This window comes from Drosophila elegans, unplaced genomic scaffold (assembly GCF_018152505.1).
Source record: "Drosophila elegans isolate 14027-0461.03 unplaced genomic scaffold, ASM1815250v1 contig_476, whole genome shotgun sequence".
Classification (NCBI taxonomy): domain Eukaryota; kingdom Metazoa; phylum Arthropoda; class Insecta; order Diptera; family Drosophilidae; genus Drosophila; species Drosophila elegans.
This window is the reverse complement of record NW_024545863.1, coordinates 12257392-12277785: the sequence shown is the minus strand read 5'-3', so window position 1 is coordinate 12277785 and position 20394 is coordinate 12257392. Positions and strand designations below refer to the sequence as shown.

General features: G+C 44.0%; 7 protein-coding genes across 12 annotated transcripts; 4 read left to right on the top strand and 3 right to left on the bottom strand.

Moving 5' to 3' along the window:
- Positions 1-387: 387 nt before the first annotated feature.
- LOC108137500 (GTP-binding protein Rheb homolog) lies at positions 388-1952 on the bottom strand. Its single transcript, XM_017259217.2, has 5 exons — positions 1590-1952; positions 1389-1460; positions 1097-1304; positions 911-1040; positions 388-853 (listed from the first exon to the last, which is right to left on the bottom strand). Exons 1-5 carry the CDS (start codon positions 1636-1638, stop codon positions 764-766), a joined length of 549 nt encoding a protein of 182 aa, XP_017114706.1. The 5' UTR covers positions 1639-1952; the 3' UTR covers positions 388-763.
- A 379-nt stretch (positions 1953-2331) lies between these two features.
- LOC108137480 (RNA-binding protein 42) lies at positions 2332-3469 on the top strand. The gene has a single exon (XM_017259192.2). The coding sequence runs from the start codon at positions 2437-2439 to the stop codon at positions 3355-3357; it is 921 nt and encodes a 306-aa protein (XP_017114681.1). The 5' UTR covers positions 2332-2436; the 3' UTR covers positions 3358-3469.
- On the bottom strand, positions 3452-6123 carry LOC108137479 (phospholipid phosphatase 5). 3 transcript variants are annotated; one of them, XM_017259191.2, is made up of 4 exons: positions 5990-6123; positions 4586-4899; positions 4099-4517; positions 3452-4035 (listed from the first exon to the last, which is right to left on the bottom strand). In XM_017259191.2, exons 2-4 carry the CDS (start codon positions 4843-4845, stop codon positions 3626-3628), a joined length of 1089 nt encoding a protein of 362 aa, XP_017114680.1. In that variant the 5' UTR covers positions 4846-4899; positions 5990-6123; the 3' UTR covers positions 3452-3625. The 3 variants fall into 3 exon arrangements, with proteins under 3 accessions (XP_017114680.1, XP_017114678.1, XP_017114679.1); XM_017259189.2 differs by lacking the exon at positions 5990-6123 and adding an exon at positions 5591-5840; XM_017259190.2 differs by lacking the exon at positions 5990-6123 and adding an exon at positions 5172-5260.
- Positions 6124-6157: 34 nt separating this feature from the next.
- On the top strand, positions 6158-7081 carry LOC108137481. The gene is made up of 2 exons (XM_017259194.1): positions 6158-6572; positions 6629-7081. The coding sequence occupies exons 1-2, from the start codon at positions 6253-6255 to the stop codon at positions 6774-6776; spliced, it is 468 nt and encodes a 155-aa protein (XP_017114683.1). The 5' UTR covers positions 6158-6252; the 3' UTR covers positions 6777-7081.
- A 559-nt stretch (positions 7082-7640) lies between these two features.
- On the top strand, positions 7641-14344 carry LOC108137475 (phosphatidylinositol 4-kinase type 2-beta). Of its 4 annotated transcripts, XM_017259181.2 has the most exons (9): positions 7641-7748; positions 7924-8319; positions 8380-9022; positions 11630-11748; positions 12005-12135; positions 12589-12784; positions 12845-13629; positions 13882-13950; positions 14010-14344. In XM_017259181.2, exons 2-9 carry the CDS (start codon positions 8155-8157, stop codon positions 14011-14013), a joined length of 2112 nt encoding a protein of 703 aa, XP_017114670.1. In that variant the 5' UTR covers positions 7641-7748; positions 7924-8154; the 3' UTR covers positions 14014-14344. The 4 variants fall into 4 exon arrangements, with proteins under 4 accessions (XP_017114670.1, XP_017114671.1, XP_017114672.1 ...); XM_017259182.2 differs by lacking the exons at positions 7641-7748; positions 7924-8319; positions 8380-9022 and adding an exon at positions 10504-11055; XM_017259183.1 differs by lacking the exons at positions 7641-7748; positions 7924-8319; positions 8380-9022 and adding an exon at positions 11173-11290.
- Positions 14345-14398: 54 nt separating this feature from the next.
- On the bottom strand, positions 14399-17444 carry LOC108137473 (DNA cross-link repair 1A protein). Its single transcript, XM_017259180.2, has 3 exons — positions 16286-17444; positions 15773-16226; positions 14399-15688 (listed from the first exon to the last, which is right to left on the bottom strand). The coding sequence occupies exons 1-3, from the start codon at positions 17386-17388 to the stop codon at positions 14858-14860; spliced, it is 2388 nt and encodes a 795-aa protein (XP_017114669.1). The 5' UTR covers positions 17389-17444; the 3' UTR covers positions 14399-14857.
- Positions 17445-18145: 701 nt separating this feature from the next.
- LOC108137501 (protein-L-isoaspartate(D-aspartate) O-methyltransferase) lies at positions 18146-19677 on the top strand. The gene is made up of 4 exons (XM_017259218.2): positions 18146-18320; positions 18387-18523; positions 18974-19378; positions 19440-19677. Exons 1-4 carry the CDS (start codon positions 18266-18268, stop codon positions 19521-19523), a joined length of 681 nt encoding a protein of 226 aa, XP_017114707.1. The 5' UTR covers positions 18146-18265; the 3' UTR covers positions 19524-19677.
- The last annotated feature ends 717 nt before the right edge of the window (positions 19678-20394 follow it).

Genomic DNA, 20394 nt, shown 5'->3' with positions numbered 1-20394 from the left:
ACATTATTATGTTTCATCTTTTAAATAAATAAATATTTTTCTCAAACCTTTTGTTTTAAGCCTAGCCTGGGTCTAAATCCATTATGTGATGGGGTGCTCACTATTTTAGGAAAGCCATCTATGATACAGTTTAGATTGCTTGTCCTTGTGACCTTTGACCGAAAATGGCTGAGTCCTTGAGTGTCCCGATTCCCCCAAAACTTGACCAGCACCTTTTTTCATATATTGCAGCGATCGAAATTTCTTCAATTTATTGTTACCTACGTTTATTTAAGTCATCCATTTGGCCTCTGGCCTTAACCCTATAACGATCCTTCCCCTGAAAGTCCTTTGTTGTTTAATACTTCTTACCGTTTCTTACCATACTAAAAAAACCATTCCGAAAAGTACTTGGAAAAATTATATTTAAATTGAAACTAAAAAACAAAATGTTGGTAGAATTTGTATATGAACTTTGTAACTTAATTGTTGTTGTGAAAAAAGTGTTCTAACTTAAACCTGTTGTGTTGCGCTAAACGCGAACCACAAAAGCTGCTGGGCAGCGTTAGCGGACGCATCTAAATCGCTTGATGTTGGTTACTTGCTGTGTGGACTTAAAGCTATTAGGTTTTTAGATTTTCCTGCTGCGCACAAGGGGCAAGGCCCGCCCCCGCCAGTGCACGCTGGCCCAACTGTGTAGATAAGAGATAATCGATTTTCGTATTGCCATAGCGATTCGCCGTATTCTCAACAGTTCGGCCGTAGTTCCAGCTAGCCGGGCGCCCTACGATACAAGACAACTGCTCTTCTCCTGGGGATTGCCGTTCTCGTTTTCGATCAGGATCAGTAGCTGATGGAATATATCTCCCACAGACTGTGAAAGAGTGTTTCTAAGAAGCTTTCACTTAATTGGAATGCACCTGGGACTTGCCTCGTTTTGTTTGGCGGACGTTTCGAGAAATGCTGCTCGCCAGGACTCGGCCAGCTTCTTGCCCTCCTCCGTGGAAACGGTTCGTTCCTGGTGCAGATCGGTCTTGTTTCCCACCAACACCACAGGTACACTGCAAGGCAAGGTAAATTAGCTGATCTGTCGTTTGGAGCCCAGGGATATGCCTACTATTTTTTGCCCATCACATCCAGCAGCTTCTCGTAGATAATCTGGATCACCTCAAACGATTTTTTGCTGGTTATCGAGTACACCAGGACGTAGCCGTGGTAGTCCATGCTGTATTGCACCGGGAATATGCTGTACTCGTCCTGGCCGGCCGTGTCGATGAGCTTCACGATGTAGTCCTGGGATTTGACGCGCTCGACCTTTGTGAATGCTGCGAATGTGAATTAGAGCAGATTACGTCTTGCATCTTACTCTTCCTGGCTCCTTAGAAGTTTTTGGAGGATGTGGAACTTACTATTCTCGATGGTGGGATCGTAGGAGTCCACGAACTGGCCTTCCACGAACTGTATGCACAGCGATGATTTGCCTGGAGGGGAATCGCAATTATTTTAAGGAATTGTTCGAAGTTGTTGGTGTTGTCAAAATACTACGCAATTACAAGTGCCAGCAGCAACAACATCTGCGTGATTTATTGGACTTTGTTGAAAAAACTCACCCACTGATCTGTAGCCCATCATGGCTATGTTGCGCTCCTTGGTTGGCATTTTTCTGGGGTTTAATGCTCTTAAATATGAGGGGAAAAGTCTTGGTTTTGGGGCTTTTCCAAACGTTTTTTTTTTTTTTGTAGTTGTCGCAACTACGACTTTGTGTGTGCCTGTGTAGGTGTGTTCCTGTGCGCCCGCGACTGTGTGTGGGGAATTATTGCTTCTTCGTTCACTTCGCTTGCTGGGGATACTTGTTGCTATCACAGCTGGGGGTTTTTCGACGATTTTTAATTCAATTATTATGTGGAAAACCGTCGAAAAGAAAACAGCTATTCTCGCGTTGAGTCAGTGCTGGTGTGGGCGTGGTGGCGGCGACGCCGAAATACCACTCCTTAGGCGGGCAATAACGGGCAATTATCCGCTTTCTTGATATGGTCATACCGCGCATTGCCCAACAAGTGTAACGGTTTATTTAATGGAAAAAAATCGATTGCTATTATATGATAGATTTGAATTATTATTTCCAAGTTGTTTATTAAAACGCATTCGTTTTTGTATATTTTACCCTGATTTTAATACTGGTGTACCCTTAATCTTTTTAAGGAACTGTGTGGAAAGAGGGCATAATGGAAGAAAAAGCCGATGAAGCGGAATATGGTCGCTAAAGCAGACACGCCGCCGGTGTGAATAGGACTTTAGCTAGGTACAATCGATAGTTGCAACAAACAATCGATGCTCAAGAAATTGGAAATGTAATCGGTTGGTTAATAGTGCCATCACCTTCGCTGCAGCGTTTTTCGTGAAAATTTGTTTTGATTTGAGAACATTTGAGTAATTGTAGATCCGAGCCCTTTCCAAATGGGTTCAAAGCGCCGCAACATCGAGGACGAGTTGTCCAGGTTCGAGGCGGAGATCTCCAAGCCGCCCGCCCGAAATCTGTTCGTGCCCAACCAGGTCCGGCCGATTATCGCCGCCAACACGTACCACAACGTGCAGCATAAGTTGCAGCACCACCAGGGGAATGGAGGATCTCGCCTGACCGTGCCTCCGCCCCCTATCCCGCCGCCACCCACCTTCATGTCCACCTTCGTGCCCACGGGCAACGGCGGCAGCTCCTCCTCCAGCGCCAACAAGCCGATCTCCGCCACGCCCGTGGTCCTGAGCAGCGCCCCCAAGCTGTACCAGTGCCGGCAGTCAGTGCACGTGCCCACCGTAGCCGCAGCACCCTCCATCGACATCAACGCCGTCTCCTTCGACGTGACGCAAAAGCTGAAGAAGCTCAAGGCCGAAAAGTCCGGACCGAATCCCATCGCAGAGGAGGCCATCAAGGCGGCGCGCGCCTCCTCAGCGCTGCAGTCATTCCAGACGACAGAGCGCAAAAAGAAAGACCGCAAGACGGTGCGAATCGCCGGTGGCAGCGTGTGGGAGGATTCTTCGCTGGCCGACTGGCCTGACGATGACTTCCGTATCTTCTGCGGTGACCTGGGAAACGACGTCAACGACGAGGTGCTGACCCGAACCTTCAACAAGTTCCCCTCGTTCCAGCGGGCCCGTGTGGTGCGCGACAAGCGAACGGGCAAGAGCAAGGGATTCGGCTTCGTCAGCTTCCGGGAGCCGGCCGACTTCATACGGGCCATGAAGGAGATGGACGGACGCTATGTGGGCAGTCGACCCATCAAGCTGCGCAAGAGCACCTGGCGACAGCGAAGCCTGGATGTGGTCAAGAAAAAGGAGCGCGAGAAACAGGTTCTGCTGCAGGCATTCAACTCCATGAACTGAATCTGCGCCTGCATACCCTGTCCTTTAGGCTAGTTTCGGTCACTTTGAAGTAGCAAATTAGTTTTGGGTGTTGCTGCCAAAGATGAGCAATAAATTTACGTTTAGCAATTGACGCGTTTTGTTTTTATTGGATTAACTACCAACTAACCCTACCCATTACGAGGTAACCCACCAGCACACTTGTAAATTTGAAATACGGCGACGGCTTGATAATTTAAGAGGAGTTTACACGGGAAAGCAATAATTGACTATAAATTACTTAAAGCTTTTAGTACCATTTGGATTGTTCCTTGCCAGCGATCAGTGGCCTCCGCACTGGATCGCCCTCGGCCCCTTCATCACGGCTCTCACTGTCCTCGTTGCCTCTTAGCCGCTGGTATTGGCTTACCCCACTCCTGGGCCACCGGACTAGCGGTTTGCCGGCATCCGGGCCAAAGATGGAGGGATAATATTGCCTGTAGCTTATGTAGCCCGCAAACAGGCCAATCAGGCCGCCGATCGTCACATCCTGCCAGTGGTGGTGGTAGTCGCAGGTGCGACTGACTGCCACCAGCAGAGCGATCACCAAGGGAATCACAGCGATGCAGAGCCGCCAGGTATGGCCACGTCCCCGGATGTCGAAGGCGTGCAGCTTGGCGCCCACATAGTAGGCGATGAAACCGAAACTAGCAAAGGCAACTGAAACGGTGGATTAAAACTGTAAGCTGGGCTTTCGAAGACCAATGTTCTGCATCAACTCACACGATGAGTGCCCGCTGGGGAAGCTCTTGCGGCCCTCATTTATAACCCCCGGAAGCCCAGTGCAGTTGAAGTCCAAGATGGAGGTGCCCAGACTGTTCGAAGTCGAATTGAGGACCATCACGCCGTCGGGAAAGCAACGGTAGAAGTAGTCTGGCCTGGGACGCCCCACTGTTATCTTCAGCACGCTCGTCGGTATGCCGTTCATGCACAGAGCAAGTGTCCAGGCCCAGCTGGCTGCTCTGAAGTCCCGCCTGTCCTTGGTAAACCAGTAGAAGGCGACTGTGACTAGGAAGGGGGCTACTATCACCCAAAAGAGCAGCTCTCCGCCCTTGATGATGTCCGGTCTCCTGGGATTTTTGTACAGCCAAAGCTCCTCCTCGTGGATTTCCCTCTTAAAAGCTGTCATCGTCTCCAGCTTGCTGCAGACATGAGTCATGAATGAGACATTGACTTCGTCAGCAGTAGGGATTTGTCACAAGCAACTCACAAGAAGACCATGACGAGGAGAACGCGAAGTACCACATCAACTGCATCGCTTAACCTCCTGTTGGAGTGTCCGGAGCCAGGACTGTGATCCTCCTGCTTTCCGGGCTGAGCAGAGCTGCTGTTCGGATTCAGGGAAAGCTCGTTGCGCCACATTCCTTCGCCGTTGGTCTTCGATCCTGTACGCCCAACGTCCTCCGCGGAACTCTCGCTAAGGGTTCGTCTGCTGGACGTGGATTCTTGACCTTCCTTGCCCGACGTCATTTCGTTAGCCCGCTGGGAATATTCGGTTGTCAGCTTATGTATGGTGCTTGTCGCCTGAATAATTGAAGAGATAGGTAAACGCCGGGTCATTAATCTTTGCACTTATGTGAGGGATAAACATAAGAGGTCTATAACTACGCCAGTTGATAGCCGAAATAAATATTGTGTCTTTTCCGTGAATGAGTTTAGATTCTGATGGTTTTTAGAGAGAAAGCATACGTTTTAGACAGTATACCGTTAACGGCCGTGCCAAAAACCAGAACTCATAGTGTGGCGATGGAGAGAGCAAGGTGTAACACCTTAGATTTCCACGATAAGATACATACACAGAAAAATATAGTTGATCTCGAAATCCTACTCATTTTCCAAACACATTTTAAATTTGTTGTATAATTTGAATATGAACAAAAACTTTCTTTACCTAGAATGTCATAATTTAAATATTTATGTCATAGCTAACCATAAGCTCAACATTATCAGACTAGGAAAATATGCGACCTCATCTTTATATTTGACATTATTAGTCCATCAATTGGAAATGATAGTAGAAGGTAACAAATTACAAATTGATCTCCCCATAACATTTGTTTTTCTTTCAGTGCACACTTGGCCACGCTTTGCGTCAATGTTTGTCATCAAACGCGGTTACGTCGTATGGCAGATATGGCTATAGTGCAGATACATATGCACACACGTTGGTTTTAATAAGCCAGCCGTCGTAAACAATATTGGCTAGATGGCGCACCTGCTCCTTGTCAATACTTCCGGTATTGCCGTTGCGGTCTATTGGATTTTCGCGGCGGCGGCTACGTAAGTCCGCTGTATTACTATAGCTATCGGGCATTATCACCCGATGATCCCCTGGGATATTTGTGTTGACTTTGGAACTGTTTGCACTTGGCGCACTGACTGGTGGCATCAACTTTTTGCTCTCGACGTGTTTTCGACTTGACTGCTTTTCGACTGCTGCTTAATGCTAATTGCAGGGCTCTTTATAAACTTTCTCTAATCTCGCGACAGCATCGTAAAACAAACAGCGAACTAGCCCCCCCCCCCCCTTTTCCCTACCACTAGAAAACAACAACAGCTGTTTGCCCTTTTGGTTAGTCGGATTCAACGAGAGTTTGCCGTTTGGCAAGTTTACCTGTTAATTAACCATGTTCGTGGCGGCAACAATTACAACTCATTGCATTCAAAACGTGTCCACGCGACAAAAATACACATCTTTCTGCCGTTTCGTTTCGGTTGTTAATTTGCAGAATTTGACCAGCGATAACGATTGCTAACGGCAGGACTGCCAACTCGGCGCAAATCAGTAGTATAACAGGGTTGTTGGTGAAATCATATGATTGAAAAACCTCGGTCGTCGCGAGAGATAAATAAATAAAGTTATTTCTTTTAGTCAAAATGACCGTCGGAATAAGTGAAAAAGAGGCCGCTGGCCAGCTGCTGGATAACCTGTACCTGGACATGTTCCACCTGGTCGAAGAGCACACCCAGTGCCGCGTTAACCTGGAACGGAGCAACGCGAGCGGTGCGATTCTCCTGGCTCGCACTAGATTCCAGCACGGAGGCAGCAACTCCGTGTCCACGGCTCAGATTCCCACTGAGAACAGTGCCGAGTTCAACGCCCTCTGCAGAGTTGTGGACTCCGAAGATGGCATCTGCGTCGAGAGGCAGGCGGTGGATAAATCCAAGGGCTATGTGGAGCCCCTGCACTGGTTCTCGTGAGTACTGATAACGCTTAAATGGGTCATTGTGATAAATGTGTCTTTTTTTTTAGGGTTCTGCCGCCCATGAGCTTGCGCCATGCCGTCTCCAAGTTTAAGGATTGCATCGAGCTGGTGGCGGAGAGCACAAATCTGCAGCGGCAGCTCGGAGAAACTTTGAATTGGATCGCTAAATTGCGTCAGATTTCTCTGCTAAACTAGATATTAAAAACCCACACGAAATCCATACTATATTAAGAATAAAGTACAACTGAAACCATAATTAAAACACAAAGTGATGAAGCACCCAGTGGCGTGGTCACACTTCAGGACTGGACTTACTGGAAATGTCTCGTTTGCTGTAACCAAAATATTCAAGACACTCATGCGATCCAACATTTAATATAAACCTTTACCTTTCTTCCGTAAATAAAAGTTGTACGACAAAAAAGTAAAAACCATAAAAATAAGTTACGTATATACAGTATTCAAACATATAATCGGAAAAGTAAAAAGTTTAAAACGTATTCTCATTTTTATCAATTTTTATTTGCTAATATACATTGTTTTAAGTATGCAGCTTGAAATATCTGATTGTCGAGGCAAGTCAAGTTGGTTCCTTAAGAATAAAAATTGATTTGAAATATTTTTCTTATGACTGATAGTTTAAATAATTCAATTTAAAGCGCCAGCTCAAAATTTTAAATTTTATAATTATTTTTTTGGATCGCAATTAGTATAACTGTAACTTGTAACTGTTCTTCAATTCTGGCACACTATTTTCATAGTTTTTTATTTTGTAAAAATTTTATTTATTTTATTTTGGATATATTATCATTTTGATGATTTGCGTTTTAGAGTGTTCATTCTTAGAATTTAATTTAGTTTTTTTTAACCAATTTTGGTAAATGTCTTAAACTCTAGCATAACTGTGTTTGTGGTAAATTTACTTCAATTCAAAACTTTAATTCCGAAATAAACAAATATTTTTATGAAATTCGGGTACCATGGGGTTAAGGTTTTCTGTGCTCTCACGTCCGGCGCTGCCACTTGGGGAGAGCAGAACTCGCAAGTGGGCAGCCCCGCGGATTCTATTCGTCAGCTGTTTGGATTGTCAACCATTTTTCGCTTCGTGTTCTTGGCGAAAATTAAAGTCGAACGCGTAATTCGCTTATTATTTTTAAGGAGTGCATGGTGAGTCCTAATTTCGGGGGTTTTTGATCCCCCAAGGTGCCCGGAAATGTGTACTCTTTAGAAAACATATTGAACATTGGCAGAAGTAAATGATTAAATACAAAAATCGATAATTGCCAAACGAAATATAAGTATAAAATTGAAGCAATTAACAAGTAATGTAATCAAATTTCAGCCCGAATAATAGAAGCATATTGTGCGCGAGCATGCAAGCGGAGATAGAGTGGAGGAGTAGATAACAGAAAGCAAAGTGACGCTCGAAAAGTGACAGATAGAAGCGCTAGAAGAAGCTGGAGCACAACGCGGACCTTTGTTGTTGTGACTGCTACGGATCTGGGGGAAAGGCACCTTCCACGCCCTCCAAGAACACACCCAAACACACACGTGCCTGCTGCCCACTTTGGTCATGAGCGGCGCACGGGATCAGGCGGATCCCCCGCTGCTGCAGCTCGAGGACGAGGAGGACCTCATCGGGGACTTTGTCAAGAGCCAAACGCCGCCCAGCAGCCAGCTGGCTCCGCTCCTGAATGGCTTCGAGTCGACAAGCAACCAGTTGACTACAAAAGTAGAGGTGGGTGCCCTCAGCTTATAACCACAGTTCTTTGTAATATGACGTGTGCTCTTTACCTAGATCAACACTATTGGCTTGGGCAAACGGAAGACCAAAAGGCGAGGCAGGAAGGAGCGGGAACCCATGCTACTGTCTGTTAACGATGACGAGGACGAAGCGGAGGTGCCAGAGGAGAGGAACCACACAAACGGCCTGCCTTCGGGCGAGGAGAGTGCCGGGGGTGATGCCGTGCTTCAGAAACCGCATGTCAATAAGTTGGTCGTGCTCCACGACGACCTCACCGACGACGGCGACGACGAAGATGGCGAGGAGGAAGTGCTGCTGAAGAGGAGCTCCAACCTGCGCAACCAGAGATTCAAAGGTCGCGCTGATGAGAGCACCGAAGGCAACAGCCAGCAGACACAGATCATTAGTCACATCGCACCCCCGAAAGCAGCCACATCTGCACCGACAGCGGCATCTCCGTTGAAAACCACTGCGCACATTGCCCTCGCCCGTCATCCGCATGACGAGGCCGACGACATCTGCCTGGTGCCAGAAATCGACTTCGAGGGCATGTCCACGGACGCGGGCAGCGACAACCGGGAGTCGCAGCCGCTCCTGGGTGGCGGCAGTGTCAGCCACGGAAGCCGCATCAGCGATCTTCTGGGTGGACTTGGACGCGGGCACGATCATTTGGACTTTGTTTCAAACACATTTGGCGGTGAGTGTGCATCAGACTCACGAAGTCGTACAAGTGACCATATGTGCTATGGCTTCAAACTCTGGGTTCCCCATCCCTTCCTAGCCATGTGTGCTGTGCACTCAAACTAGATTACTCCTCTGTTAGCTTTGAGGCCTTACTAATGTTGTGCTTATCGCTTTTACGGCCCCCATATTCCGAATAATAGTAGAGCTAATTTGAATTTGCATAATTGCACTATAAAAAATCCTCCATATTTTCTTTTGTTCAATTAATGCGGGGGAGAAAAATGTTGGTAAATTCAATACATACCTTACCACCAAAGCTTATTTGAGCTAAGTTCATTTTTGTAGGCTGTAGAATTACAGAAAAGCTAAACATTTAAAAAAAAAAATATTGATTGGGAGCTGTAAGAAGCCATTTGGATTGGTTTTTAATTGAAAATGTTGGAAACTACCATAATTTCTATATCAAAAGATTTTAAATCTTTTTATTTTATTTTTTAATTGAAAAGCAATCTCCTATTTTCAAATATTTGTTAGAATTAAAAAATTAGAAACTTGCCAATACCTTAACTTTAAATTTACCCTGCATCAGCAATATATTCAATTCCAAAATTTTCTCACAGTGTTTAAGTAGTTAATAGTACATTTATTTCAAAATAAAATAATAAAACTAGATTGCTTTTTTTTATAAGCCCTTCAAGTTACTAGTTTTAAATCAGTAATACTATAAAAAAAAAAACAATTTCAATTGTTTTAAAATTATAAATATATAAATTTGTATTTATAATTTTTTGTATAATTTTTCTTTACCTTAAAGGTTTTTTTAACAATTAATGTGAATATATCCCTTTTACTGCAATCTTACTGGAGGTACGACTATATCCTATAGCTCGTATAAAAATATGAGCCATGCTTGCAAAATGAAAAAAAATATATTTTTTCTCAAGCAAGTTTTAAAACAAGAAAGCTATAAGAAAAATTTAATGTTTTTTAAAATAACTATTTATTGATTTTTATGAGTATATACTTAAAAACAATAAAGTTATGTCGATGGCCGATTTTCCAATTAAAATTTCAATCGTTTTTGTGGCATCTACTTAATATATCTCATTGATTTTTATAAAGTTAAAAATGTATTTTAATTTTAATCTCGTGTTATTTGCGTATATAATGATGTATTGAAACTCGACTGTTTGTTAAAATAAGTATTGACCCGATTTTGAATCATACTTGGTGACCTGTGTGACTAATTCGATTCGCACTACTGCATTTCATCATGAGATGAGTAATAGCTTTTCTCGTTCCATAGTATTTTAAAACGTCGCTTGTTAAGAAATTATTATAATTCTTTATTTTATAATTTTCCTTAAACGAGCGTGTTAATATTAATAGAGACGTGCATATCATAAGTGAAATATGTGCCCACACAGCAGAGCTCGTCCGCTGGAGCTCGCCATTGGTGTCAACCTAATCGTCATTGCCCCAGCTTTCAAAATATTCTGTATAGTTGTGCTGTTTCTATTAGTCCCAGTCTCTTTCGATCTAAAACCAAAAAATTTAGTGTTGTAAATGTTTGTGCACTTGGATGTAATCGTGGTCTCTTGTTGTTCTCGTTTTAAGTCACTTAAGGTGCATTTTCAAAATTTCAAGGCAGGCGTTTTTAAAGATGGAACTTGATCTGTGGGCAACTGTCGCCAATTGGACATAGCACCATGGCTAAGGTCAACATTCAGATTTCTAGAGATAGCAAGGAGCCAATAGCTGGCGAAAATTCTACCAAATCAAATAACGATGAGCTGCCCACGACGAGCAAGGATGCGCAGGCGAGTAGGTCCTCGATGGCTTCCTCCACCGTGTCCTACGCCTGCATTTGCTGCGAGGGCAAGTGCCCGCTGGACAAGGACTACCTCGAGACCCAGTCGGAGTTGGAGGGCGATCCTCCCATCCTGGTCAACTCACCGTCGATGGCCCGTGATTCCAATGACACAGTCACCGTCAAGATTGTGGCACCGCGCTGCAATTGCGCCAACTGCCCGCTGAAGAACATCTGTAAGTGTGTGTTGGCGTTGGCCCTTATCGAAACGCTTTGGCTATGCTAATTGTGACCTGCTTCCCTTTATCAACGGCCAACCGAGTTGACGACTCTTGACTTCCCAGCCCATTCAATTCGATTGTGTCTCCATGTCGCGCTTGTCGAGCAGCAGTCGCGAAAACTTTATCCAGCAAGTGTTCACCATTTGTCAGGACTCGCAGGGCGATTTTAATGACAATTTCGACTTCATAGGTAACGTGAAGTAACCTCCCTTCCTCCCTTCCTCCTTTCCATTTGTTGTCTTTCGTGTGTGGGCTCGTTAAAGTTAATTTTACCTCACAGCTGGCGAGGCATTGTCGACTCATTAAAGGCATTTACTCGGCGGTTGGGGTATTAATAAATAATTGAGAGTACAATTCCAAAGCAAAATCGACCAATTTGGATGAGAAACTCGCAGTCTGTCTTTGTACTTTGCTTAGGGCTAAGGCATGCGAATCTTCTTCCTTCGCACGAACTTCATTAGTAATTTTAAGCTTTAGCCCGCACGTTTAAAAATATATTTTTAACTACGTATTTCTTTGGTTCTTTCAGATGATCCGCTTTTCTCAGAGATTGTGGCGAAGGCGGAGGGAGCCATCGAGCATGGTGTGCTGCCGGAGCGCATTTACCAGGGTAGCAGTGGTTCCTATTTCGTCAAGGATGCCTCCCATGTGAGTACAAACCGCGGGCGGACATCATCTAGCTTTTCTTGCGCATGGTAGTAGTTTGGTCTAAAAATTGAAGACCCAACCCTTCATTTATTTGTACCAATACGCGCAAAGATAAACATGTCAGGAAATCGGGGAAGCCCTGCAATTATGCTGTTTTTGCTGAGCTTTTGGTTTATCCTGAAACAGTCTATTATGCTTAAAATGGTCAATCGGTTCCACAAGATCCAACAATAAGTAATTATATCTCTCCGTTTAGCAATGCCTTGCTGTCTTCAAGCCAAAGGATGAGGAACCCTATGGCAGACTGAATCCAAAGTGGACCAAATGGATGCACAAGCTGTGCTGCCCCTGTTGTTTCGGCCGTGCTTGTTTGATTCCCAATCAGGGGTAAGTCTATACTGCTTTTCAATAAATCTTGTGTATAACAAACACAAAACTCAAAAATCAAAAACAACTTAATTTAATAAGAAAATTAAATGTTACCGGTTTAAAAAGTCTAACTCGTAATCTAGGCGTTTTTAAAATAGTTAAAGAAAACAGAAAACTTAAAAAAGATATTGGAATTTTACAGTCGAATGATATATATGACATGATACTGCTTTGTAGCCCTATACATCCTTGAACAGCTTATGCTTAATTTATTTAATAGCACATTAAAATACAAATATTTAAAGTACCTAATAAGTGAGGTTCATCAAGACCATAAATTTGTAACCTTTCTTATTTGAATAGTCCGAACATATTCGAAATATTTAAAGTATCACATTGATTTAGCTTAGGTACACCATTTGGCTATAATTTTGATTCATTAATTAAATTTACTTTGTCAATATTATTCAGGTACCTTTCCGAATCAGGTGCAAGCTTAGTTGATCGCAAGCTCAATCTAAATGTGGTTCCGAAGACGCGTGTGGTCAGACTGGTGGCCGAGAGCTTCAACTATGCCCGCATCGATCGCCAGAAGGCCAAGCTGAAGAAGCGCATCAAGGAGCATTACCCATCGGCCCACTTCAACCGCATGAGCCTTCCTCTAAAGGTAAACACAAGCTAGGAAAGTAGATCAATTGGTGTTTAACGTATACGGTATTCCTTGCAGACTGGCTCCTTCCAGCTCTTCGTGGAGGGATACAAGGATGCGGACTACTGGTTGCGTCGCTTCGAAAGCGAACCCTTGCCGCCGTCGGTGGCCAAGTCCTTTCAGGTGCAGTTCGAACGCCTCGTTGTCCTGGATTACATCATTCGCAACACGGACCGGGGCAACGATAACTGGCTGATAAAGTACGTCGCTCCCAAGATCACGGGCCAGGTGGGCGGCACCGGTGGCCGGACCATGCACGGTGTAGTGCGTCCCAAGATGCCCGGTGCCATGGCAGCTTCGGAAATCGTTGACCTAAACGATGGTGTCCCAAGAAGCCATCCAGCGGGAGAAGCAGCCACCAATGGGCAGCATGACAGCAGTAGCCTGGCCAGCAGCGAGGATGAGCCCTCCTCAAGATCGCCAGCCTCGGAGCGCGATTGGAACGTGGTAAACTCGGCCTTCATCCGGATCGCAGCCATCGACAATGGGCTGGCCTTTCCCTTCAAGCACCCGGACTCGTGGCGAGCCTATCCCTACCATTGGGCATGGTTGCCGCAGGCGAAGATTCCATTTAGCGACGAAATCAAGGATCACGTGCTGCCCCAGTTGTCAGACATGAACTTTGTAGAGGAGATTTGCACGGAGCTGTTGTACCTGTTCCAGCAGGATCGTGGCTTTGACAAGCGTCTGTTTGAACGACAGATGTCTGTGATGCGCGGCCAAATCCTCAATCTCACCCAGGCACTGAGGGATGGCAAGTCGCCGGTGCAATTGGTTCAAATGCCAGCCGTAATTGTGGAGCGGTGAGTATTCGTGGTTTTACAATTTATGTGTTGAAAAGTTTAGATAGAGTCTCTTGATTAAATTTTTAATAAGAGTAAATTTAATGAGTTTTTGGCATTCTAAAAAATGCAGTCATAAAATCCAGTCTCCCTACAACTAAATAATACAAAAAAAAACATTTTCCCTTATCTTAGCTCGACAAAAAAGAACAGGGGGAATATTTAAACGAAAGCAATCCGTTTAGTCATTTTAACTCTTATTATTCTTTACAGATCCAGCGGCAGCCGTTTCTTTTCGTTTACGCAGCGCTTCCAAAACAAGAGTCCTTTCTTCTCTTGGTGGTAAAATTACCTAGCTTATAGTATAGTGCCATTAGTCACTAACCTTTGTCCATTTTCAGCTAAAAGGCCATGGAGGAACCCCTGCTTACCCCACCAAAAACCAAATCGTGCAGTCCGGTCCTGCAGCCTCATCACCATCATGTAAATGCGCTTCGTTGTTGTCTAGTATATTTCTAAATCGTAATCAGTTGCTGTCGGCGAAGAGCCCAGAAACGTATTTTGTTGTATATTTTAGTTTTCATTTGGCCAAAACACCCATAATGTTATATGGAATAATTTAATAATGCTTTTGTGGTTTTGCTTACACCTACCATTTACCATCTAGAAAATATCTTTTGTTTGTCATGTGTTTGTATAATCAATTGTTTATGCATAATATAAGATGAAATCGAAATATCCTTAAGAATTCAGTGCGGTTTAAAAAAAAAGAAGAAAAACGCTCAATCGGTTTATACTTTAAATTTCTTTATCATTTAACTAATACACATAGCATATCAGTGAAGTAATCAAAACTCATTTACATTCGTTAGCACTCGGAGCATCATTGAATTAGATCGCCTTACTCATATATGGATGCCCCATTCTCTATAAAAACTATCATTTAATTTATTGATAATGTACGGAGCATCCTGCTCCCCAAAACTTGTTCAGTTTGTGGAGAAAGGCATCCAAAAGATGTTAAAAATTATAAGTCAAGAAAAATACATATATATATACAGTATATATAAAATTGTTTGTATGTCGAAGGCAAGCCTTATATTCACATCAAATCATCTTATAATTACAGCCGAACAGAAAACGTATACATCTCTATCTTATTACTTAATAACAATAACTTTTAGCAGGCACACTTAATTCATAAGAGCTATTCACATTGTACATTCGATGATGGATTATTTTGGAATCCTTATAAGAGCCAATCGTCGGTAGCATCGGACGTCAGTCTACTTACCAAGACTGCCCCACATGTGCTGCCATCGTCCTTATTTTGCTCCTGGCTGTCAGGGATGACGATGGTGCAAGGGCCGCCAGAATCCTTCGATATCCCAGGATTATCTTTGGATTCTTCTGCTTCCGTGGGTGGAGCATATGGTTGGGTAACAGGGCACGAGTCTGGTGGCATGGATTCGTTTTTAATGACTATATCAATATCATAAGACATTTCTGGTTCTAGGGTCTCGTTCCAAGTGATTATTTCAGTTTCAGGACACGTGTCTGGTCCCAGGGGTTCGTTTTTAACGAGTATTTCCGATTTCTTTTCTGAGGTGCTGGATAAAATGGTTATATGATCCGCTGGCACAGCGGTTTGCCAGTCATCCTCTCCTCCATCTCCCTTACCATTGGAAGCCTTTTCATCCGCTGGGCTTACGGACATGGCAGTCGCTGCAGTCATTTTTGGAACAATGCGTTTTGGCGTGGCTAGAAAAGAGGATATCGATGGCTGGTACCCTGTACTTAGCATAGAGGATCGGCCTTCGTACTTGTACCATTCGGTAGGCACATCGCCAGTAACAAAGAGATCACGACCCACGGGAACTGTGCTTAGGACTCGCTTGGGCTTGAGGAAGCGAACAAACCGCTCCAACTCCTTGTAGCTAGAGTGTTCCGAGTACTCAATGCCAATCGTGCTGATTCGCTTACCATACGAGGGCTTGCTGTTCTTCTCCCAGCCGCTAGGTCTTATGCCCAACAACATGTCGTATTGGTCCTCGAATTGACTCAAATACTCAACTAGACTCTGAAAATAAATACAAACGATTATATTAGTATTGCGATTTTCATAATTTTCTTAAAAATGTATTGAGATATTGCAGAAACCTACCGGATAGCTAATTTTCCCCATTGGAAGAATGTGTAAGTTTGCTGAGCGGGGATCATCTGTTAGTACGGACTCCAGATCCAACCAATTCATGCACTTTATTGCCTTGCTGCGATTTTCCTCTGTCCAGACTCTCAGGTTGAACTCCTTCGCCAGGGCCAGCCAGATTTTCTCCTTCCCTATCACATAGGAGCCGCAGACGAAGAGGATTCGCTTGGCCAAATTTTTCTCCTTGAAGTCCCGCACCAACTCTATCGCTCGATCGACGCTCTCTGTCTGGTGGCAAAAGTCGTAGTTCTTGTTCATGTAGGTTGTGTCCAGATAGAGCAGGTCGATGTTGGTGTGGTTCCAGAAGATCGGCCAGGATTCCATTTCGGCGCAGGCCCGAAAGTCTCCAGTGTGCAGAATATTTTTGCCAGAGGGTAGTTGGAAGAAAAACAAGAGGGCTCCAGGACAGCTAAAAAGGGTAAACAGAATGTTTAGTGAACTACAAGCCTGAGCAAGTGATTCCCTTACTGGTTGGCTTCCAATGCGGTCACCTGAACGCCATCCACCATAAGCGTCTGGTCCACTTCAATCTCGTTGATGCACATTTCGTCCACTTTTATAAAGGTTCGCACCAGGCGAGCCGTAGTGGGACTCATGTATAGGGGATAGCAGAAGTTTTTGGTCAGCCCAATGTAGTGATCCGCATGGTAGTGGGTTAGGAAATAATGTGAGACTCCGTCTATATCTCCGAACTGAAAGCCGTCGACGCAGAAGGATGTCCCCTCTACAATTTTATAAGGCGGGCACGGCTTTGGCGTCTTTTGTTTTCGTCCAGCTCCTTTTTTTGAATTTTTGGGCAGGGAGCTGTCCCTTGGGATTGCAGCCATTGATGGGTCAGGAGAGGTCTTTACTGAAATTCTTTTGTTGCCTGGAGAGGTCTTCGCTGAGGGTCTTTTGGTGCCTGGAGAGGTCTTCACTACGGCTGAACTGCTGGGCCTCTTTGAACTGCGGAGCTTTGGTGCTGGTATGGAATTCCTGACTGGACTGGAGTAGGCTTCCGCCGGGGGCTCCGCCTTGATGGTCTTGTCGCCCTCGTCCTCGGAGCACAGGTCAATCACATCCAGTTCTTCAGGGAGGTTCGTGTTCTCCTTGCCCTTCGCACGTCGGCCAGGCTGCACTCGCTTCTCCGGCGGCTTGCGACCCAGCGTGTCCGTGGACGTAGTGGATGTGGTGGTGGACTCGTCAAACAGGCGTTTGCGTCCCCTCGAGGTGACCTTCCGCTTGGCCGCTGGTGCATCCATAGCCTTAGCGGATGAGCGTGGCACGGGAACCATGTTGACTTTGTAGCTCTTGGCGGCGCTTTTGAAGAAGGAATCGATGCGCAATTGGCCTGGCAAGGGCGTCTTCTTGTTTGAGCGCTTGATCGCAGTGCTGGCTACGATTACACCACCGTTCGGCTCCGATTTCGCCTGAACTTTCTTTGTTGTAGTAGCCGCACGGGTTTTTCCCGCTCTTTTTTTCTCTGGCGTTCTGTCTTCTGTTATTGGTGGAGGTTCCGGTTCCACATTTATGCCCGTGGTGGCCTGCAGTTCCGCGAATGTTTTTATCTTTATTTTTCCAATATTGGACATCTTGTTTACATATAACTTCGACGAAACGCAAAGCGGATCAGAAGGACTGTTCTAGTGTTGGCAAACTACAAATTATTCTACGACTAATGTAAGGTCCCACTCAACAATGCAAGATCGAGCGCGATATTCAAACCAGAAAATCTATAATGCTTCGTTTACACAAGGATTACTTATCTCGCAGCAAAGGCTGTCTTGAAGAGTTTTTACTTTTAAGAGGATTTTCTGGTCTAGGAGAAAAACGTTTGGGCCACGTCACAATATCGGCAGTCTCCTAAAAAAAATCGAATTTTTAAGAATTCTTTAAAGATCATATTTTTCAAAATCTAAACATTCAAAATATGAAAAGCAAAAATTGATTTTTTTAACATTTTTAGACTAGAATACATCCATAAACGGGGTAACTTTTATACTCATATGATTTTAACAAGTAAAATGCCCATTCTAACAAGAAACTTCGCTTGCATGTGATCAAATTAAAATCGTGGTCCTCCCCCCTTGGCTTGCCAGCTGTTCTTTTTGTTTGCTTTTGTAAAGTATTGTACAAAAAAACTGACCTCTGAACGCAGTAATGCAGTCCAAGTCCAAGCAGGGCCTCATGGGACAATTTAAATAACAAATTTGAAACAAAGAAATTTAAAACAGAAATCGAATGTACTTCCTACTTCCGCAGACCAGTGTGAAAGGGTTTGTTCTCAAATCCATGCAAACAGTATTTTAATCGATGTCTGTTGTATCGTTGCCAATGTGATCGGTATCGACGTTCTTCCATCGCTGCGGTGCAGTGTTGAAGCAAAAACAAAACAAAATCAAAACGTTGGAAAAAAAGCAATTTATTTTGGAAATTATTAAGGTGGGCCTGTTCGTTCGCGCCTTCAGCATGGCGTGGCGTTCCGTGGGAGCCAATAATGAAGACCTGATTCGTCAACTGAAGGGTGAGCCGTTCTACCTGCTTTGTCCAACGGGAAGATGCATATAATAATAGAACCGAAACCCCAAAGAGCACGGCGTCATAGCCAGTGATGCAGTGGCCAAGGCGATGACAGAGACCGACCGAAAGCACTACTCTCCGCGGAACCCCTACATGGACGCCCCACAACCCATCGGAGGAGGTGTCACCATCAGTGCACCTCATATGGTAACTTCCAATGGGAACAATAGTACACACGATTAAACACAATTAAAGAATATCTTTGACATCAATAATGAAAAGTACTCAAAACGGCAGTGACAGAAATCTCTAAGTATTGAAAATCCCTTTTAAATGGATCCATAGTATATTCAAAAATCAAAGAATTCAGCAGTCGTACATCATTCTTTTAGACATCTTTTTAAGTATTGCAAATCTGTAGAGCAGGGGTGCTCTAGATGTCATAGATTTTACCCATGACGATGTAATGTTTTAATTCATTGAATTCGATTCCCCATTTAATGTAATCTTATTAGGTAATTTTATAACCTTGCAGGTGTTCTAACACTAAAATCGAGTTTCACAAGAAGGTTAAACCAGATCCGCTGTTTGTGATACTGGGTTGTTTAGAAAACCAGGCTCACCTGCTTATTAACTTCTTTCTCTTAAATGACACAGCACGCCTTCGCTTTGGAGTATCTGCGCGAATACCTAAAACCCGGTGCACATGTGCTGGATGTGGGCTCTGGATCTGGGTACCTCACGGCCTGCTTCTATCGTTACATCAAGGCTAAGGGCGCCAGCGCCGAGACCCGCATCGTGGGCATCGAGCACCAGGCTGATCTGGTGCGACTTAGTAAGGCCAACTTGAACACCGACGACCGCAGCATGCTCGACTCCGGCAACTTGCTGATTGTCGAGGGCGATGGGCGCAAAGGATATCCCGCCAACGCCCCCTACAACGCCATCCATGTGGGAGCTGCTGCTCCGGACACGCCCACCGAACTGATCAACCAACTGGCAAACGGTGGACGCCTAATAGTGCCCGTGGGCCCCGACGGCGGCTCCCAGTACATGCAGCAGGTGGGCAGATTCTTTTTATCAACTAGCAACTCCAGTAACTAAAAGAAATCGTTCTCTACAGTACGACAAGGACGCCAATGGAAAGGTGGAGATGACTCGACTTATGGGCGTGATGTACGTGCCCCTTACAGACCTACGCTCCTGACTACACCGTGTGGGATCGACACTGGTTGTGGTGGTGCTGCTCGGCTTGATTCTCTACCAATTTTGGGCTTATCGCTAGTGCTAATTATCCAATCATAATTCAAATGCTTGTTTTCACGTTGAGTCCAATTAAATAAGTTTCCTGAACAAACTCATTATGCGCCTCTAATTAGATTGACTCGTTTACTCGTTGTATTTGGAGTATGAAAAAATACATTAGGTTGGGAACATAAAATCAAACAAATAAAAATGGGAATTTATAATTATTTAGATCTAAAAACGGTACCAATATATTTGACAAAAAAAATTGAAGAATATAAAATTTATTGGTAAATCCAATTCAAAATCAAAATAAGGAACTGCAATAAGAGGACTTTTGAAAATTATTATCCAGTTATCTCATTCACTTTCTTTCGAATTTCTAACTTAAATTACATATAACAACCCTTACAAGAGTATACAAATATGGAAATATTTATCAAATATTTTGAGTACGCAGTTTTAAATGGTTTTTCTTAGCTTAAAATGTTAAGATTAGTATAAATCGAAGGCAAATTTTAATAGATAAACCTAGGAAAATAAAAAAAATGTATTATGGTTTTGTTCCGAAATAGCAGTTTCAAATTCTTAAACAAGATTGGTGTTTTTTGTGAAATGTGGGATTTTAAAGAGCCCTTGCTAAAAAATCTATGCGCATATAATTTCTGGCTTATATGTGTATGTATGTTACCTTGAGATGAGTTCAAAATGTTATGCAAATGTTGACATTTCTGTTCCATTTCCTTCGCATTTAAATTGTATAGCGATCTGCTTTTATTGCGTGGACACATTTCATTTTGATATTGAGCATTGTTTTGTTCTGTTTAGTATTA

Excerpts from the sequence above, each read along its gene's own strand:
- LOC108137500 (XM_017259217.2), bottom strand. The coding sequence starts at position 1,638 with ATGCCAACCAAGGAGCGCAACATAGCCATGATGGGCTACAGATCAGTG. Across the intron at positions 1,461-1,589 it reads GATGGGCTACAGATCAGTGG|GCAAATCATCGCTGTGCATA; the intron begins GTGAGTTTTTTC and ends ATTCCCCTCCAG. Across the intron at positions 1,305-1,388 it reads CGATCCCACCATCGAGAATA|CATTCACAAAGGTCGAGCGC; the intron begins GTAAGTTCCACA and ends TCACATTCGCAG.
- LOC108137480 (XM_017259192.2), top strand. The coding sequence starts at position 2,437 with ATGGGTTCAAAGCGCCGCAACATCGAGGACGAGTTGTCCAGGTTCGAG.
- LOC108137479 (XM_017259189.2), bottom strand. The coding sequence starts at position 5,764 with ATGCCACCAGTCAGTGCGCCAAGTGCAAACAGTTCCAAAGTCAACACA. Across the intron at positions 4,900-5,590 it reads GAAGTATTGACAAGGAGCAG|GCGACAAGCACCATACATAA; the intron begins GTGCGCCATCTA and ends TCAATTATTCAG. Across the intron at positions 4,518-4,585 it reads CTCCTCGTCATGGTCTTCTT|CAAGCTGGAGACGATGACAG; the intron begins GTGAGTTGCTTG and ends TCATGTCTGCAG.
- LOC108137481 (XM_017259194.1), top strand. The coding sequence starts at position 6,253 with ATGACCGTCGGAATAAGTGAAAAAGAGGCCGCTGGCCAGCTGCTGGAT. Across the intron at positions 6,573-6,628 it reads GAGCCCCTGCACTGGTTCTC|GGTTCTGCCGCCCATGAGCT; the intron begins GTGAGTACTGAT and ends CTTTTTTTTTAG.
- LOC108137475 (XM_017259181.2), top strand. The coding sequence starts at position 8,155 with ATGAGCGGCGCACGGGATCAGGCGGATCCCCCGCTGCTGCAGCTCGAG. Across the intron at positions 9,023-11,629 it reads TGTTTCAAACACATTTGGCG|ATGATCCGCTTTTCTCAGAG; the intron begins GTGAGTGTGCAT and ends TGGTTCTTTCAG. Across the intron at positions 12,136-12,588 it reads TGTTTGATTCCCAATCAGGG|GTACCTTTCCGAATCAGGTG; the intron begins GTAAGTCTATAC and ends AATATTATTCAG.
- LOC108137473 (XM_017259180.2), bottom strand. The coding sequence starts at position 17,388 with ATGTCCAATATTGGAAAAATAAAGATAAAAACATTCGCGGAACTGCAG. Across the intron at positions 16,227-16,285 it reads ACCGCATTGGAAGCCAACCA|CTGTCCTGGAGCCCTCTTGT; the intron begins GTAAGGGAATCA and ends TACCCTTTTTAG. Across the intron at positions 15,689-15,772 it reads TGGGGAAAATTAGCTATCCG|AGTCTAGTTGAGTATTTGAG; the intron begins GTAGGTTTCTGC and ends ATTTATTTTCAG.
- LOC108137501 (XM_017259218.2), top strand. The coding sequence starts at position 18,266 with ATGGCGTGGCGTTCCGTGGGAGCCAATAATGAAGACCTGATTCGTCAA. Across the intron at positions 18,524-18,973 it reads CCATCAGTGCACCTCATATG|CACGCCTTCGCTTTGGAGTA; the intron begins GTAACTTCCAAT and ends TAAATGACACAG. Across the intron at positions 19,379-19,439 it reads GCTCCCAGTACATGCAGCAG|TACGACAAGGACGCCAATGG; the intron begins GTGGGCAGATTC and ends CGTTCTCTACAG.